We start from the raw sequence: 16,314 nt of genomic DNA, 5'->3' as shown, positions 1-16,314 counted from the left end.
GGACTTATCGTCGCCATAATTGACCAATAATTTCAATGCGAAAAAATTAATTATTGTTTACTTTGACGAAGTCGTACGAATAAGTAACGCGTCTCGAAAGAAAAAGATCAGAGAAATCCAAGCACTCTTCTCGCAATGTGCGGTCGAGCATAAACAAAAAGTCAGGGCGGAGAAATCACAAAAGATCTGCAGACATCTCCTTCGGATGCAAAACAATTGATTGAAAAATAATGGTTCGAGTTTGCGACGGTGCACGGTATAAACAAAAAGTTATGAAAACTTATTGGGATCAAAAGCGTACGAAAGTACAGAGTCTCCTCTTTAAAATGCTTTTATGCATCTCGATACGATGATTTTTCGCTGAGAGATTCGCATTTGAAGTAAAAATCTGCCTTTTTCTTCAAATGCGAATCTCTCGGCGAAAAATCATCGTATCGAGATGCATAAAAAAGCATTTTAAAGAGGAGTCTCTGTACTTTCGTACGCTTTTGATCCCAATAAGCTACAATTTTTTGTTTATACCGTGCACCGTCGCAAACTCGAACCATTATTTTTCAATTTTGCATGCTCGCGCTTTGTCATCCGCCATTTTCAATAAATTTATTTTGCAACATTGAAATAAATTGATTCTTAAAGTAGAGATTTTTAGCTTCATTTCCATATTTTATAGAACTTTCTATCTTTATTATTTACGAAGTTATCGTCAGTTGAAATTTGATGAATTTTTCCCACATTTTCAGTGTACCGCTTTTTTTTCGGGTGAGTGTATATAATAATCATATATTATCTAGAATTAAATATAAAAAAATAATTTTCTTTAAAAAGTTAATTTTTATTTTTAAAAGATTTGTATGTACAATTTAAAAATTGAAAAATATTAGTCTTTACAAAAATTGATGATTTTTATAATTGATGACCGAATATTTTCATTTGCAGTTCGAAATGAGTAAACTGCAGGAATACATATCGATTGGTAACCGTGATGATACAGTTTCAATCTGAAAAAAAAAGAAAAAAATCAGATTTATAAATAAATATTTTATCAAAAGTATTATTAGATATATAGAAAATAGAAACATTTTTGTACCACACCTAAGCATTTTTTAATAATATAATTTATAATTAATAAATATACAAATATAAAAGTATATATTTTTTTAGGGATTTATAACAAAATTATACCAACAAATAAAGATTTCATTATATTGTTTTGGAAATCAAAATAACGTAAGAAAGATATTACATTAAGAAATCATAATAATTGAAAATTAGTGACGCTTTTTGCTGTTCTGTGAGATTCAATAATGTTACGAATTTCATAAAATTAATTTAGTTATTATCAAAAATATAACAAAATTTATAATATTAATTTTCTATAATGTATTTATGCATGTACGTGTATGTTGTTTGTAACTCTAATATTAAAAGCTATTGGCCGGAGCACAGACTTTTGCATAAAGCATAACGCATAAGCATAAGGAAATTGATTGGTCCATTTCCTTATGCATTTGCTTATGCTTATATATATACCAATCAATTTCCTTATGCTTATGCGTTATGCTTTATGTAAAAGCTTGTGCTCTCGGCTTATATGTACTGAGTCTGTGATGTTAAGTATGAATAGAATAATTCAATATGATATTTTGCGTATATTTTTCATTAAAGTACTTGACATAATGCTGAATGCTGAGTTGGTGTCCAATTAGTTCGCCCCATATTTTGGATCCATTCAGCACATCTTTTAGAGTCTTTGGGAAAATAACACATCTTAAACCCTTTGGAAGATGAATTAAAACATTTTGGAGCTACACAACCCGTCATTATGAACCTAAAAAATATTACATTGACTACTTAATTGCACACTTAATTTTAAGGTTATGTTCTTATGGTTATATAAGGTTATGTTTCTTATGGTTATATAAGGTTATGTTTCTTTTATTTCACAATTCAATGAAAATAATTAAATAAACTTACTTTTTATTGAAATGTTTTTCTATAATATCTGTTCCAAATAATATTAACGCAAATTTTGTTCATTATAAATACACTATAAACAGTAACACAAACTAATTTTATATTCCATTGCTAGGCTTGACTACGAAACATTTCAGAAGTGGCTGTCTACGACCTATGACTGCTAACGTAGCAAGGACAATATAGTATATGTTTACATCGGTATAAATTACAATTTTCTTTAGATCACTCTTTATTTGTATAAAAATAGTTTATATAGACATTAATTATTTAAAATAAAATTAATATCTTTTGTTTTGAAAAAAATATTTGTTAATAAAAGCACATATCTATAAATTTCCGACTTTATAAATTTACATTTTCCGCTAGTTTGGCTATTGCATATGGCGGCTTGGAACAACCAATCAGCAATTGATAGCCCGATGTCTTAACTCTACTTATAGGAACTCTACCTCAAGTAATAGCGTTTTCGATTATACAGGATTTGAACGACCCAGGGTTGGTTAATGACGTCATTGCAACCTCTCCACCAATGAAAGACTTGCATTTATAGTAAAATAGTGATTGATCAACCCTGGGTCGTTCAAATCCTGTATAATCGAAAACGCTATTATAGCGCTATCAATCACTATTTTACTATAAATGCAAGTCTTTCATTGGTGGAGAGGTTGCAATGACGTCATTAACCAACCCTGGGTCGTTCAAATCCTGTATAATCGAAAACGCTATTAGAGTACGGACAACAGAACATAAATGAGGCAAAACCGGAAACGTGTCTAAAGAGCGCGCGCATTTTTAAATATGCTCTGAAGGGTAAAACTGAAATTGTACATATAAAATGATTTTATACTGTATAAATGGAAGGAGATATAAATAGAATGAAAGAGAATTGTTTAATTAAAAATAGGATATTAACTATTTTTTAATAAATTTTATTTTTTAATAGATACCTAAATATTTTATTATACAATTTGCATCCAATATATTATCATTGACGACAAAATTGCATAATACAGATAATAAATTAGAATATACAATTACATCTTCTCTCTATATCTTCATTTTCGTCTTTTTTTCTCTTTGTTCTCATAATCCAGTTTCGAAGAAATAAGTCTGTATAAAATGAAAAGATATTATGTACATTAGCAAATACATATATACACAATCAATAAAATTATATATTAATAAATATAAAGTTTCAACTAACCTATAGAATATCCTCCTGTAAAATATACAACATAAAAAGGGAAATTAATAAAATAAATTATCTTGAATGTATGAGTTATATATACCAAATATTTTATTTTGCAGTAATATTAAAGCTGATAAGCACAAACAGAGCTGTAACACGTATATGCACATGCAATCTTTCACTACTCACCTCTTTTCTTATTTATATTTTATTCTCATATAAAGCACAGAATTATTTTAATTAAACACAATTTCTTTTCAAACAGTGGTATACACAGTTGGTGCGCACGGACATGCTACTTCCGCTTTTGCCTCAATTTGACGGACCAATCACCAATCGTTACCCTGTTGTCCGTACTCTCACTTGAGGTACTCTACTCAGTGCTATCTGTCATATACAGAATCTTTTGGGTTAGTTGTGTGTGTGTGTGTGTGTGTGTGTGTGTGTGTGTGTGTGTGTGTGTGTGTGTGTGTGTGTGTGTGTTATGTGCTACGAAACCCGACTGAAAAAAATGGGTTGAAGGCACTCTGAAGGATAAAAAAGTGTATGTATTATACATAAATTTTGCAACATTTTTGCAAACATTCACATTATTTAATTACATACATTCATATTCTAATTTCTGTACAATAATTTTATTTATGTGTTTCATGTGTATATATTATGTATATTATGTGCTCCATATTATACATATTCACATCAAAGTATCTATATAAAAAGTTAATATCATTTTATATATTGCATATATTTTTATAATAAATGTATATGTTATATAACTTATATTATATATTAGTTATATGACGTATGACATATGTCATATAACTTATTTATAAAGCATGAAATATAAAGGTATTTTTAATTTCTTGTATGTATCATTTGTAAAAAAATTTTGATAAAAGAAACAACATTAATTTTGTGACTTGCAATAATCTATTTCAATATATACTTTTTTTAAATACTTACAATTAGCCTTATGTTATGCGTTTACTTTGGTATCTAAAATACACATTAAATATAAAATTAATTTCTAATTCAGTAGATAAAAAAACATTGTAGTCTTACACTAGAGAGGAATGGTTAAATATCATGTATATGTAATAATAAATAAATCACTTTTCCACTGACATTATATGTTTTGAATTCGCTTATGTGCGACTGGTATTACCACACGTGTTCACGGTCGATTGCTACGTGTAACGGTGTGGACGAGAAATAATGTTGAATTCTTCTCTACTTTAAAATATTTTATTGCGTTCTTCAAGGACACGTGGCCGCCTTACAATATACGTGCTTCTTGGCGAGACAGTTGTAATAAAAAAAATTGTCGCCTCCTCAAGCGGCAGGAAAAGGTAACGCAACGCAAAAATGATAACAAAGGTAACTAGAGAGGGCGCTCGACGGGCAGTCTGTCGCGAGAGCGCGAATACAAATAAATAACTTATTTTATGGACGTAAATACTGTACATTATACATAACTTTGCAGAAATAAAATTATTCTGTGATTTTTGAATGTGTAGTGCAGTTCAAAACACACAGTCGAAATATGTCTATATTTTAAAAATAACAGTTCTAATTTTTTATGAATCACAGTGGTTTTATAAAATGTTCAATTTTAACAGTTTTTATTGGATTGTACTTTAGACAATATTCTATTTTGCCATTTCTCTATGTTGTAAGACAAGAATGTTTCTTTTCTACTGTAATAAAAATACATTTTCGATTTTAATACGTATTTTAAATACTAAGTTAATCACATAAAATAAGGCTAATTGTAAGTATTTAAAAGAAGCATATATTGAAACAGATTATTGTAAGTCGCAAAATTAATGTTGTTTCTTTTATCAAGATTTTTTTACAAATGATAGACACAAAAAATTAAAAATATCTTTATATTTCATGCTTTAAAAATAAAAAATATGGCATATATCATATACATTTATTGTAAAAAGAGTATACAAAATGATGTCAATTTTTTAGAACGAGTAGCAAACTATTTTTAATTATGACTCAAAAAGTAAACTTCGGACAAAATTTTGTAAAAGGAAAAATTGTCTCAGAATTCGCTTAAAAATATGGCATTGCAAGGACATCAGATTATTTTCAATCACCCTGTATGTAAAATATGATAAAATATAGTATATAATATAGTTAATTATATATAAGACAGCTTTTTTTGAAAGCTTTAATATATACAATTTTTTTGAAAAGTAAAACAATACTGTTTTGTTTCAGTTGTGACACTGCTTTACTTTAAATTTTAAACAAGAAATATAAGTAAAGTAATGTGAAACCGTTGATTCGATTCAATCAAGCTGATATCTGCAATAATTTTTACTGCATTTATTAAACTATTTATTCAATAGTTATATACAAATTCAATACTATATTCAGACTATATGGAAGCAATATATTAAAAGAAAGAACAAAATTGTGTTAATTTTAGGAAAAAGATGATATTTTTATTTGTGACTTGAAACAAATAATTTCTGTTTATATTATTTTTAACATATACACAGTTAAAACAAACAATTATATATTAACGATGTGTTTTATAAAATCTTATAAAACTAAATATGGATTTTGTGTATATATAATGTATATATTGTGTATACATATAGTATTTTAAATTGCATATTAACTTCTATGTTCTAGTATGGATTTTTTACACAGATGTCATATTATTATTATCTATTATAGCTTTTTAATAGGTTCAATAGAATTAATTGTTTCATTAATTGCAGCAACGACTTTCTCATTGTCCATTATTGTCATGTGATTGCCTTCAACATAGTGTATTTCTATCTTTCCTTTATCTGCAGTAATCTGCAAGTAATTTTATATTAATTACAACTGTTCTGCTGTATAAATTATTTTTTTATATACTTCAATTACCTTGTGCAGGCCATAGTCTTCTTGAGGAAAAAGTAATGAATATGTCGTAGGCTTCAAAAGTATTATAAGTGATTCGATTTTCGGTGCTTGTGTCACATCGTATTCATGAAGACCGTTCAAATGCTTATATATTGTTGTGCACAAAGCTTTTCTTTTGTCAATCATTACTTGTGAATAAGCCGAAGAAACATGTTTCAAAAAAATTTCTAACTTTTCGTCCCAATTAGTATTAGTACATTTGTTCAACTCCAACACAAACTGAAAAGATTAGATTTGTGAATTTTGCCGAAAAGTCCATCATTTCAGACCATCATCAACGACTATATATACCTTTTCACTAGCTGCTGATTGAAACAAACCCAATATACCCAAAAAAACATTATTCTGGAATTCATCTAACGTAGTGAAAGGACAAATTACATTAGCCATTGCCTTTATATGCTCGGGTGCTCCATCGATGAGTATCAATCGGCCTTTGAGATTCATTTCTTCTAACTTCTGCGCTAATTCAATAGCAATTATCGATCCATACGAATAGCCGACTAGTACAAAATTCTGTGGCAATTTTTGTTCTCTGCTCAAAATGTGCTAGAAACACATAAAAAACAGTAAAGTATAAAAAAACTTAACATAAAAAAAAATGGGATTAAAAATATCTTAAACTGTAATCTTGTTATCATTGTATTCTGGCATGCAGTATTTTATTGTATCACAATCTGTTTCCTTCTTTCTACATTATGGAGTCCAGTTATTAATTAAGTGAAGAATTTACCTCTAAAAGGCAATTAGTGATATCTTTTATTGATGTTAAGTCTGTGCCGATGTTATGCGTGTTGTATTGCAAACACGTCGCTGTACCTTCCATTTTTGGCACCAGCAAATCAAAGACGTTTGCACAACCCTCTATACCTGGCAATAGGAATATTTCGCTTTCCGTCGTGCTTTTTTTCGTCGAAAGCTTTATACAAACATCGGGTATCAATTGATCATCGCCTGATATGCGATTGAGTAATTTCATTCCTGTTATCTCAGTGAGTTCCTCGTTCTTCATATCTTTCTCAAACATTTTGGCGAGCTTAGCGAAATTGAGATCGCGAATATCCTGCGCGGAAAGAAAAATCTCATACTCCCGTTCCAAGGTCTGTTTAATTTCCACGGCCATCATTGAGTCCATTCCAAGCTCGGACAAAGGCATGTGATGAGCCACGGTACTCATGTCCTTCAGATCTAGATTTTATTTAAACTGCTCGAGTGCATTGATTTCTTCTGGATTGTTAACATAAGTGCCGGTGCCGTGAGCCTCCATGTAGCCTAAGCAAGTCGGTGAAATACCGCATTCATTGTAAAACTCTTCCAGTAAAGTTTGCTGCATTTTGCTCGACGGGAAAGTAATGCCTTGTTCCTTGTATCCATCACAATTAGTTTTCGCGTAGATGACGGTTGCATAAATTCTCTTAGCCACCTTTGCTTTTTGTAAAAGAGCGACTCCGATTGTCTCGCTACACATGTAACCGTTTGCATCGTTGGTAAAAGGTTTGCAGAATCCGTCAGGTGCTAAAATTCCTGCAATTGTAAAATTATGTTATAAAATCTAATTTTGATGTATATTTATATATATTCCACATTAATTAGATTATAATAATTTTTATATTTTTCAATTATCTCCTATATTCTAAATTAATATTTCAATAAGTATAATATCAAGTCGCGCAAACTCCAAAGCTAGATAAGGATTCAGGCAGAGATTTACATCGCCGACAATGGCGGCGTTACACTGCCCTGACCGGATACTTCTATAAGCGGACTCTAAAGCGAAGAGACTTGAGCTACAGGCGGAATCGATTATGTGAGATGGTCCTGTTATATTTAACCAGTGAGACATTCGATTTGCGAACATAGACTTGGAACATCCAAAAGCTGCATCGCCAGCTATCTATTGTGTATTCATATATTGATTAGAAAATTTAAATGTTTATTGCATAAGCTTTGTACGAGTTGATTTACCAACAAGTACATTTTTTACAATATAATATAAAAATGTTATTTATCAAAATTTTTATGTTATAAGCTTGTGCAATATTCTTGCTTGATCGAGTAATTTTTCGTACCTGTACTTTTTCATAAAACCAAGTCTTCTCCGCCTCCGAAAAGCACATTCCGATAAAAATTCCAGTATTTGTTCCAGATAAATCTTTCGGATTTATTCCTGCATCGACGATAGCTTCATACGTATGCTCCATGAGCATCTTACTCTGAGGATCCATGATATGGACTTTGTTGAAGGGAATTTCAAAATAATCTGCATCAAATTTCTCGCAATTATTAATCAGTCCCATACGTTGAGGTAGATCTGGATGACCTGCATATTAAACCGTATGTAATAAGTGAACAGTTATTTTCGTTCCAACTAATATAGAAGTTTGAATGAAAAAAAATTATGGCAATGAATAAAATTTAAATAGAACAGTAATTTTATACATATGTTTCTATGAAATATTTCTAATATAATTTTTTATTCATAGACCGAAGAAGATTTTACCATGATTCCATCGTCGTTCCTCATCTGATCCAAGATCCATTTTGTTAAATAGATTTTCTTGAAGCTGGCTAATATTGTCAGATTTAGGAAATCTACCGGCGATGCCAGAAATAACGATATCATCTTCAGATTCGACATCAATGACAGTGGATTTTTTATTTGAGTTTATGTCAAACCCAACGACAGTAAATTTTACTTTTCTGGTTAACAAAGTCCCAATCAGCAAATTTGCAGATATTTTAAATGATCTTTATTTTACGTTTTTACATTTACACACTCTTTTTTTCTTAATTTTTGATGATAATATTCAAGTGAGATTTTGAAGCCCAACTTATGCGATTGCCTGTGCGACTGGCGTGACACTAGTTAATAGCTCACCTTTATACTTTACCTCAGAGCTCGGAATTAGTTGCATATTTCGGGCCGATTCTCGAGACGACACCTTCTGTTCCCCCACTATCGCCCGGCCGCTGGCGACCGAGCCGCCGATAGTTTTGGCTTAGGAGCGTTTTATATTAGAAATAGGCTAAGTTGTTTAGGCATCTTTCAAGGAATCGTAACATTTTCTTCGCTACATAAATAATATTTATTTTTATTAATAATTAATGGTGGTAAACTAATTCGTGCCGCTCGTTACTAGAAGCGTGCCGGCGCCAATGCTGGCGAGTTTCGACGGTAAAGTTGCATGTTTTTTGTAGTTTAGACATTGCTGAAAATGATTCAATCCTCACAGGTTAGATTTATCGACGCCAAAAAAATTTTCCAATCGATTAAAAATGAACCGCGATAAGCTGTTTTTCCGACATGTGTTTCTTCACTACTTTAATCTCAAGAAAACCGCAGCTGAAACGCATCGCTTATTATCCGAAGTGTATGGTGATGAAACTCCATCGGAAAGAACATGCAGAGTTTGGTTTGAACGCTTTTGAAACGGTGATTTTGACGTGAGAGACAAAGAACGTTCCGGATAACCAAAAAAAGGAATTAGGAGGGTGTGCTGTATTATGAGTTCTTGCGTCTAAATGAAACCGTTACAGTTGATTGTTACCAACAGCAATTATGCTGGTTGAGTGACGAGTTCATGCAAAAAAGACCATCCGTAGCCAACAATCGACGCAAAGTCATTCTTTTGCATGATAATGCTCGACCGCATGTTGCGAAAAGCGTGAAGCAAACATTTCTGCAGCTTGAATAGGAAGTTCTCCCGCATCCAGCGTATTCTCCAGACTTGGCATCGTCGGATTACCATCTCTTCCAGTCGATGCAACACGCACTTACGGACACACACTTCTCCAGTTACAAAGAAGTCCAAAAATGGGTGAATAAACGGATCGCCTCGAAAGACACCGCGTTCTACCGTCGTGGAATTGTTCTGTTGCCGGTGAGATGGGACAAAGTAGTAAAAAATGGAAGAAATTACTTTGATTAAGGTATTCACTCATCTTTCCTTCGAAACAAGTTAATTTTGGAGACGAAAAAACGGCAGGAATTAAGTTTACCACCTATATTATGTAGCGGCCGGGCGATAGTGGGGGAACAGGAAACGTCGTCTCGAAAATCGGCCCGAAATGTGCAACTAATTCTGTGCTCTGCTTTACCTGTTTTTATATGTATAGTAGACATATGATAATTATTTCATCACTACTTTAGGAAGAAAAACAATTGATTGGTCTGAATAATAATTAATGGTTCGTAATCGTGAAACATTAATGCCACGTGTTTCAAATTATTTGCGATTTTTGGTCTGTGAAAGTAAATTCTCTTATTTATTTTACTATCTGTTCCATTGAGAGACGCGAAAATATGATTTGGAAATAAGATTTTTGGGACTAATTGTATATATCTAGTAGAAAATTATTATAATTTTTAGTTGTATGAGCTAGTTACATAATAAATTACATAATTTTGAATAAAGAACTATACTGGTTTTAGAATAAATAAAATTTTTTATTGTAAAAAACAATACAGGGTGATTCAAAATAACCTGATGTCCTTGCAATGCCATATTCTTGAGCGAATTCTGAGACGATTTTTCCTTTTACAAAATTTTGTCCAAAGCTTAGTTTTCGAGTTATAATTGAAAATAGTTTGCTATTTACGAGTTCGATACAACGGATAGGCAGGGACGGACGGTGCAATGCGTCATGAGACGATAGTAAACATTTGACAGTCTCATTATACGTTGCGCGTCCCTGCCTGCCCGTTGTACCGAACTCGTAAGTTGCTACCTATTTTCAATTGTAACTCGAAAACTAAGATTCGGACAAAATTTTGTAAAAGGAAAAATCGTCTCAGAATTCGTTCAAGAATATGGCATTGCAAGGACATCAGGTTATTTTGAATCACCCTGTATATCTCATTAAATAAATATTTAAATAATATAAACGTAGTTCAATGCGTTTAACCTTTTGAAAACAATAAGTGCGTATATATTCCGCGAATACAATCGATGTAGCCGACGAACTCATATTAACATTTGGCGCAAACAATCGATGTGGCCGATGGATATACATATATGCAAAATAAAATTTAATAATAAAGTACAATCAACAGTATTGCATTAATCTTTGGCTAAGGCTAAATAGGACACAGAGCTATATCGCTTTACACAACTCTGTCGCGAAACACAATTTAACGAGTTTAGTAGCGCGATCCGTATTTCATTATTGCTTTTCTTATGTATTTCTTATCGTATCTATGTTAGTACAAAATAGTATTTGATAATGCTGTATCAAAGAAAGAAAATTATTTTGTCCAAAAATATTTTATGTTAATGTTTTATCAACAATTGGTTTCTTAACTATAGTGCATTCCTCACAATCGTGCGTAATATTGTTATCAAACATTCTTTTGAGACAAAAAATAAAAATAAATGAAGACATTTTGCTTTGTAAGAAAAAGATATTCAATGGTTTTTCAATGTGAGGTAAAAAAAGATAGTCATAATAATAATAATATTTTATTCCGAAAAATCGTTTAAAAGGAGGTCGAAAAGTTAAGAATCATATTATTGAAATTAATTAATATATAAGGCTCTAGTGATTGACGAATCAAATAAAATCAATAAGGAGCGTAAAGAGCCACAATGCTAGTTCTTCGTGCGAAGGTTATAGAATATTCGTTTAAAATTGTTTACATCAAACGTTTTGGCCTTCTCAGTGTACAATATAAGAATTAATAAAAAAATAAGGTTTGCTCGCGATGATTACATAAAATAAGAGATGTGGAAGACGTATTTGCAATCCTTTTTCAACCAAATTGTTGTTTGGTAATAAAATAGATAGGATTGTATTAATTTCATGATGGAAAAGCGCTCGCCCAAGTAGAAGGAACAAGATGGAAAAGTGAAGACTACCCAATCAGCAGACAATATTTTAAAAATGTTTTTTAAATATTTATTTTTGATTAATTATACATTTAATGCAAAACATGTTTATTAAACATTAAAGTAATATTTATTTTACATTTATATTTCATTTATAATTTATATATTAAATAAACATTTAAAAAATAATTATTTTATATTAAATTTACATTTATTTTATATTTACTAGTTATTTTGCAACAAACATTTAAAAATCATTTGTTGAACGTTTGTTTAATATTTCTTTTATATTTAATTTTTATTTATTTTATATTTACTAATCATTTTGCAACGAAAACTTAAAAATCATTTTTTTAACGTTTGTTTCATATTTATTTTATATTTAATTAACATTTATTTTATATTTATTAGACATTTACAACGAACATTTAACAATTATTTTTTTCACATTTGTTTCATATTTATTTTATATTTAACTTTTATTTATTTCATATTTACTAGTTATTTAGCAATGAACACTTAAAAATCATTTTTTTCATGTTTTGTTTTTATTTATTTCATATTTAATTAACATTTATTTTATATTTATTAGTCATTTACAACGAACAATTAACAATCATTTTTTTTACGTTTATTTCATATTTAATTTTTATTTATTTCATATTTACTGGTCATTTAGCAACGAACACTTAAAAATCATTTTTTTCATGTTTTGTTTTTATTTATTTCATATTTAATTAACATTTATTTTATATTTATTAGTCATTTACAACGAACAATTAACAATTATTCTTTTTACGTTTATTTCATATTTAATTTTCATTTATTTTGATTGTTTTTTTGCAACATGCAAAATTTATCATTTATAACAAAATTTTTAAATAAATAATATGTATAAAAATAAAAAAAAATTATATTTTATAATAGTATTATAATAATATTAAAACAATTTTAAAATAATTTTAAATTAAATATAAAAAATAAATATAAGACAAACGTGAAAAAATAATTGTTAAATATTCGTTGTAAATGACTAATAAATATGAAATAAATGTAAATTTAATATAAAAAAATATTAAACAAATATTCCAAAAATGATTTTTAAATGTTCGTTGCAAAATGACTAGTAAATATGAAATAAATGTAAAGTAAATATAAAATAATTATTTTTAAAATGTTTATTTAATATATAGATTACAAATAAAATATAAATATAAAATAAATATTATTCTAATATTTAATAAACACGTTTTGCATTAAATGTGTAATTAATCAAAAATAAATATTTAAAAAAGATTTTAAATATCTGCTGCATAATGTTGAAATAATTAATAATAATTAATAATAACACAATATCATACTTTTTCCAAGGTTGTAAATCTCGAAAAAGTATTTCACATTGTATGTCTGCTCTTCTCTATTCGATAGATGAACCAATCGCGCACACGAACCGATTGGCTCTCACTTGTGCATTCGTGCCGGCTCTTATATCTTGTATCATTAGGTGCGTTCAGCAAACTCAACAGTTGTAGATTTTCCGCTGAATCTCGACGTTAATTTATTGGTTCTAAAATGATATGAGCCAGTCACATTTGATTGTTACTAAGCGGTTTGTTCTGCTGAACGCGGCCATTGATTATGACGTTATGGTTTCTGCATATAGAACGCGACAATGCTTGCAACGCGGCAAGACGCAACGCGGTAACCAATCAATTTTTTGCTCTTATGAAAAAGTTGTAAGTTGATTGGCTACCACGTCGTCTTTTGCTGCGCAGCAAATGTTATCGCGTCCTGTGTGCAGAAGCCATCTTCTATCTTCTATTATCTTCTATCGTGCAATCGTGCTTAGTGCTCAGTCGTGCTTAAATTCTATCAGCCAAGTGTGTATTTTATACGAGTACATAAATATATCAAGAAGCATTATTACTTTTGCATCAATAAGTTATCGAAGGTATGTATGTAATAATAATATAATCTTATCAAATAAATTAAAAACACATTAAAAAAACAAAACCGGATGAAAATATAACCTCTCTGGTGCGGTACATATATGGCACGTGGTCTTTCTTTGTGAGGAAATCTATTTTTGCATCATTTTTATACTTCTAGCATCGTTTCTATATTTTTGTTTACATTTTTCTACTATTTTTTAAAATAAATTACTGCTATTATAAATGAAAAATGCAGAAAGTTTGTGACGACGCCTTAAGGCGTCATCCCTACGGACCGCCAGTTCGGAGACCGAACCCGGTCCGAACGGCGGCTAGGTGGGAGCCCGTCACGGGTGGGGATCACCGTGACGGGTATAAAAGGCCGGTCTCGGCCGAGACCGGGACAGTCCCGTCCGGCTTCGAGCGTGACACCTCGAAGCCAATCCTATACGAGCCAGGGCGCTCCCTGACTCTACCGGGTGCTCCCGGTTCCCGACCGATTTCCGTACCCGAGCCAGGGCGCTCCCTGACTCAGCCGGGTGCTCCCGGCCTCCGACCGCGTGCGCTTACCGCTATACTTGGCTTACCGCTATTCGGTACGGTACCTTGCGTTTACCGCTGTTCTCTGTATTCGTTACTTTGCGCTTACCACTATTCTTTGTATCTTACGCTTACCGCTATTCCTTATTTTCGTTACGGTATCTTGCGTTTACCGCTATTCTTTGTATTCGTTACTTTGCATCTTACGCCTACCGCTATTCCTTACTTTCGTCACGGTATCTTGCGGTTACCGCGATTCTTTGTATTCGTTACTTTGCATCTTACGCTTACCGCTATTCCTTATTTTCGTTACGGTATCTTGCGTTTACCGCTATTCTTTGTATTCGTTACTTTGCGCTTACCCCTATTCTGGGTATCTTGCGTTTACCGCTATTCTTTCGCCTAGCTTGGCCGAACCAAGTCCGACGGCAGAACACCCTGTATATATTGTACATAAGAAAGCTAAAATATATCATAGTTTACGACTTAACCGTGCCTACTTATTTGGAGTCTCACCCGTTCCGCATTCCGAATCCTGGCACCGGCGAGCTTAACCGCGCTAACCGCTCCCATACGGGGAGCCGCACCGTTATATGGCGCCCGAACAGGGACCGTAAACCCGAGGCTCCAAATATAGTAGTGATCGATGTCCAAGTGGGTATATGCGCTGAGCAAGGAGGAAGCGAAGAAAATCTTGGACCGACACGGCCTGGACAGCAGTGGGAGGTTGGACGAGCTACGCAAACGGCTCGTGATATTCGCACGGCAGAACCCACACTTTGAAACAGACGACATGTCCAAGCCGGGGACAAGTGGCTCGGTGGCCGACCTCATGGGGAACGAGGCCCCACCACCGCCAAGCCTGACCGAGAGAACTCAGGTTCTCAACCAGATCCGGAAGTGGGGACAGCACTTCGATGGGAAGGACCCCATCACGTTCATCGAGCGCGTGGAAGAGCTGGGCCACGAGTACGGGTACGAGGAGAGTCACTTACTCCTCGGCCTACCCGAGATGCTAAAAGGCAATGCCCTACTATGGTTCCGGAACAACCGGGCCGCCTGGGCAACATAGGCCGAATTCCGGTGGGCCTTCCGGACACATTACTTACCGCCGGGGTACCAGAAGCAGCTGAAGAGGGACATCCAAGGGCGGCAACAGAAAGCCGGCGAGCCATTCCGAGACTTCGTCACCGTGCTCCAGACCATGATGCGACGGGCCGGGGGGTTCTCGCCGGAGGAACAGCTCGAACAAATTGTGGAGAATATGAGCCCCGACTACCAGCTATACATTCCGCCGGGCACCGTCCTCAGTATTGAAGACCTGACCGCACGAGTGGCCGAGCTCGAGAAGATCCAGGCTCGCCGGAAGGAAAGGCAGTCTGACTGCCCGCGGTCGACCCAGGCTGGCCAAGGCAAGGTAGCCTCCACCGTGTACAATCGAACCGAGTGCTGCTGGCGCTGCAAGCAGCGAGGACACACCCGGCGAGACTGCCGCCAGCCCGCCAAGAAATTCTGCTCGCAGTGCGGCCGGGATGGAGTGTTGACCCGGGAATGCCATCCACCGACGGGAAACGGCGTGAGGGCCGGGAAGACCGTGGCAATCGCTGGGCCCAACTCCGAATCAGATATCGGCCACGACCATACCTGCGCGTGCAGATCGGAGGCCGCACCGCCTGGGCTTTGCTAGACTCGGGATCCGAGATATCCTTGCTGAGCGCCCAGACCGTCCGCGCACTGGAACAACGCGGCTATCGAATTGCCCCGGGGCACGGCCAACTACACATGGCAGACGGCACAAGCACTGGAATACAAGGCCGTGTGGAGGTACCGGTCGCGATACCCGGCCGAACGGTGAAGCACTGATTCGCGGTCCTCCCCGCATTGGACACACCGCTCCTCATCGGCACGGATCTCTGGGCCA

General features: G+C 33.6%; 2 protein-coding genes and 1 long non-coding RNA gene across 3 annotated transcripts; all 3 read right to left on the bottom strand.

The window, feature by feature from the left end:
• Positions 1-811: 811 nt before the first annotated feature.
• Positions 812-2,140, bottom strand: LOC136997119 (uncharacterized). The gene is made up of 3 exons (XR_010887948.1): positions 1,975-2,140; positions 1,669-1,828; positions 812-998 (listed from the first exon to the last, which is right to left on the bottom strand). It is a non-coding gene; the product is annotated as an uncharacterized lncRNA (long non-coding RNA).
• A 4,215-nt stretch (positions 2,141-6,355) lies between these two features.
• Positions 6,356-7,274, bottom strand: LOC105679684 (fatty acid synthase-like). Its single transcript, XM_067350956.1, has 2 exons — positions 6,831-7,274; positions 6,356-6,646 (listed from the first exon to the last, which is right to left on the bottom strand). Exons 1-2 carry the CDS (start codon positions 7,272-7,274, stop codon positions 6,356-6,358), a joined length of 735 nt encoding a protein of 244 aa, XP_067207057.1.
• An 11-nt stretch (positions 7,275-7,285) lies between these two features.
• Positions 7,286-9,832, bottom strand: LOC105679677 (fatty acid synthase-like). Its single transcript, XM_067347939.1, has 5 exons — positions 9,774-9,832; positions 8,583-8,845; positions 8,167-8,408; positions 7,762-7,991; positions 7,286-7,623 (listed from the first exon to the last, which is right to left on the bottom strand). The coding sequence occupies exons 1-5, from the start codon at positions 9,830-9,832 to the stop codon at positions 7,293-7,295; spliced, it is 1,125 nt and encodes a 374-aa protein (XP_067204040.1). The 3' UTR covers positions 7,286-7,292.
• Positions 9,833-16,314: the final 6,482 nt, after the last annotated feature.

The sequence above is a fragment of the Linepithema humile genome, chromosome 1 (assembly GCF_040581485.1).
Source record: "Linepithema humile isolate Giens D197 chromosome 1, Lhum_UNIL_v1.0, whole genome shotgun sequence".
Lineage (NCBI taxonomy): Eukaryota > Metazoa > Arthropoda > Insecta > Hymenoptera > Formicidae > Linepithema > Linepithema humile.
This window is presented reverse-complemented; position numbering and strand designations above follow the sequence as displayed.

Excerpts from the sequence above, each read along its gene's own strand:
- LOC105679684 (XM_067350956.1), bottom strand. The coding sequence starts at position 7,274 with ATGAGTACCGTGGCTCATCACATGCCTTTGTCCGAGCTTGGAATGGAC. Across the intron at positions 6,647-6,830 it reads TCACTAATTGCCTTTTAGAG|CACATTTTGAGCAGAGAACA; the intron begins GTAAATTCTTCA and ends ATGTGTTTCTAG.
- LOC105679677 (XM_067347939.1), bottom strand. The coding sequence starts at position 9,832 with ATGCCAAGTCTGGAGAATACGCTGGATGCGGGAGAACTTCCTATTCAA. Across the intron at positions 8,846-9,773 it reads CCTATTCAAGCTGCAGAAAT|ATCATTTAAAATATCTGCAA; the intron begins GTTTGCTTCACG and ends CGTAAAATAAAG. Across the intron at positions 7,624-7,761 it reads GCTTTGGAGTTTGCGCGACT|AGGAATTTTAGCACCTGACG; the intron begins TGATATTATACT and ends TTTTACAATTGC.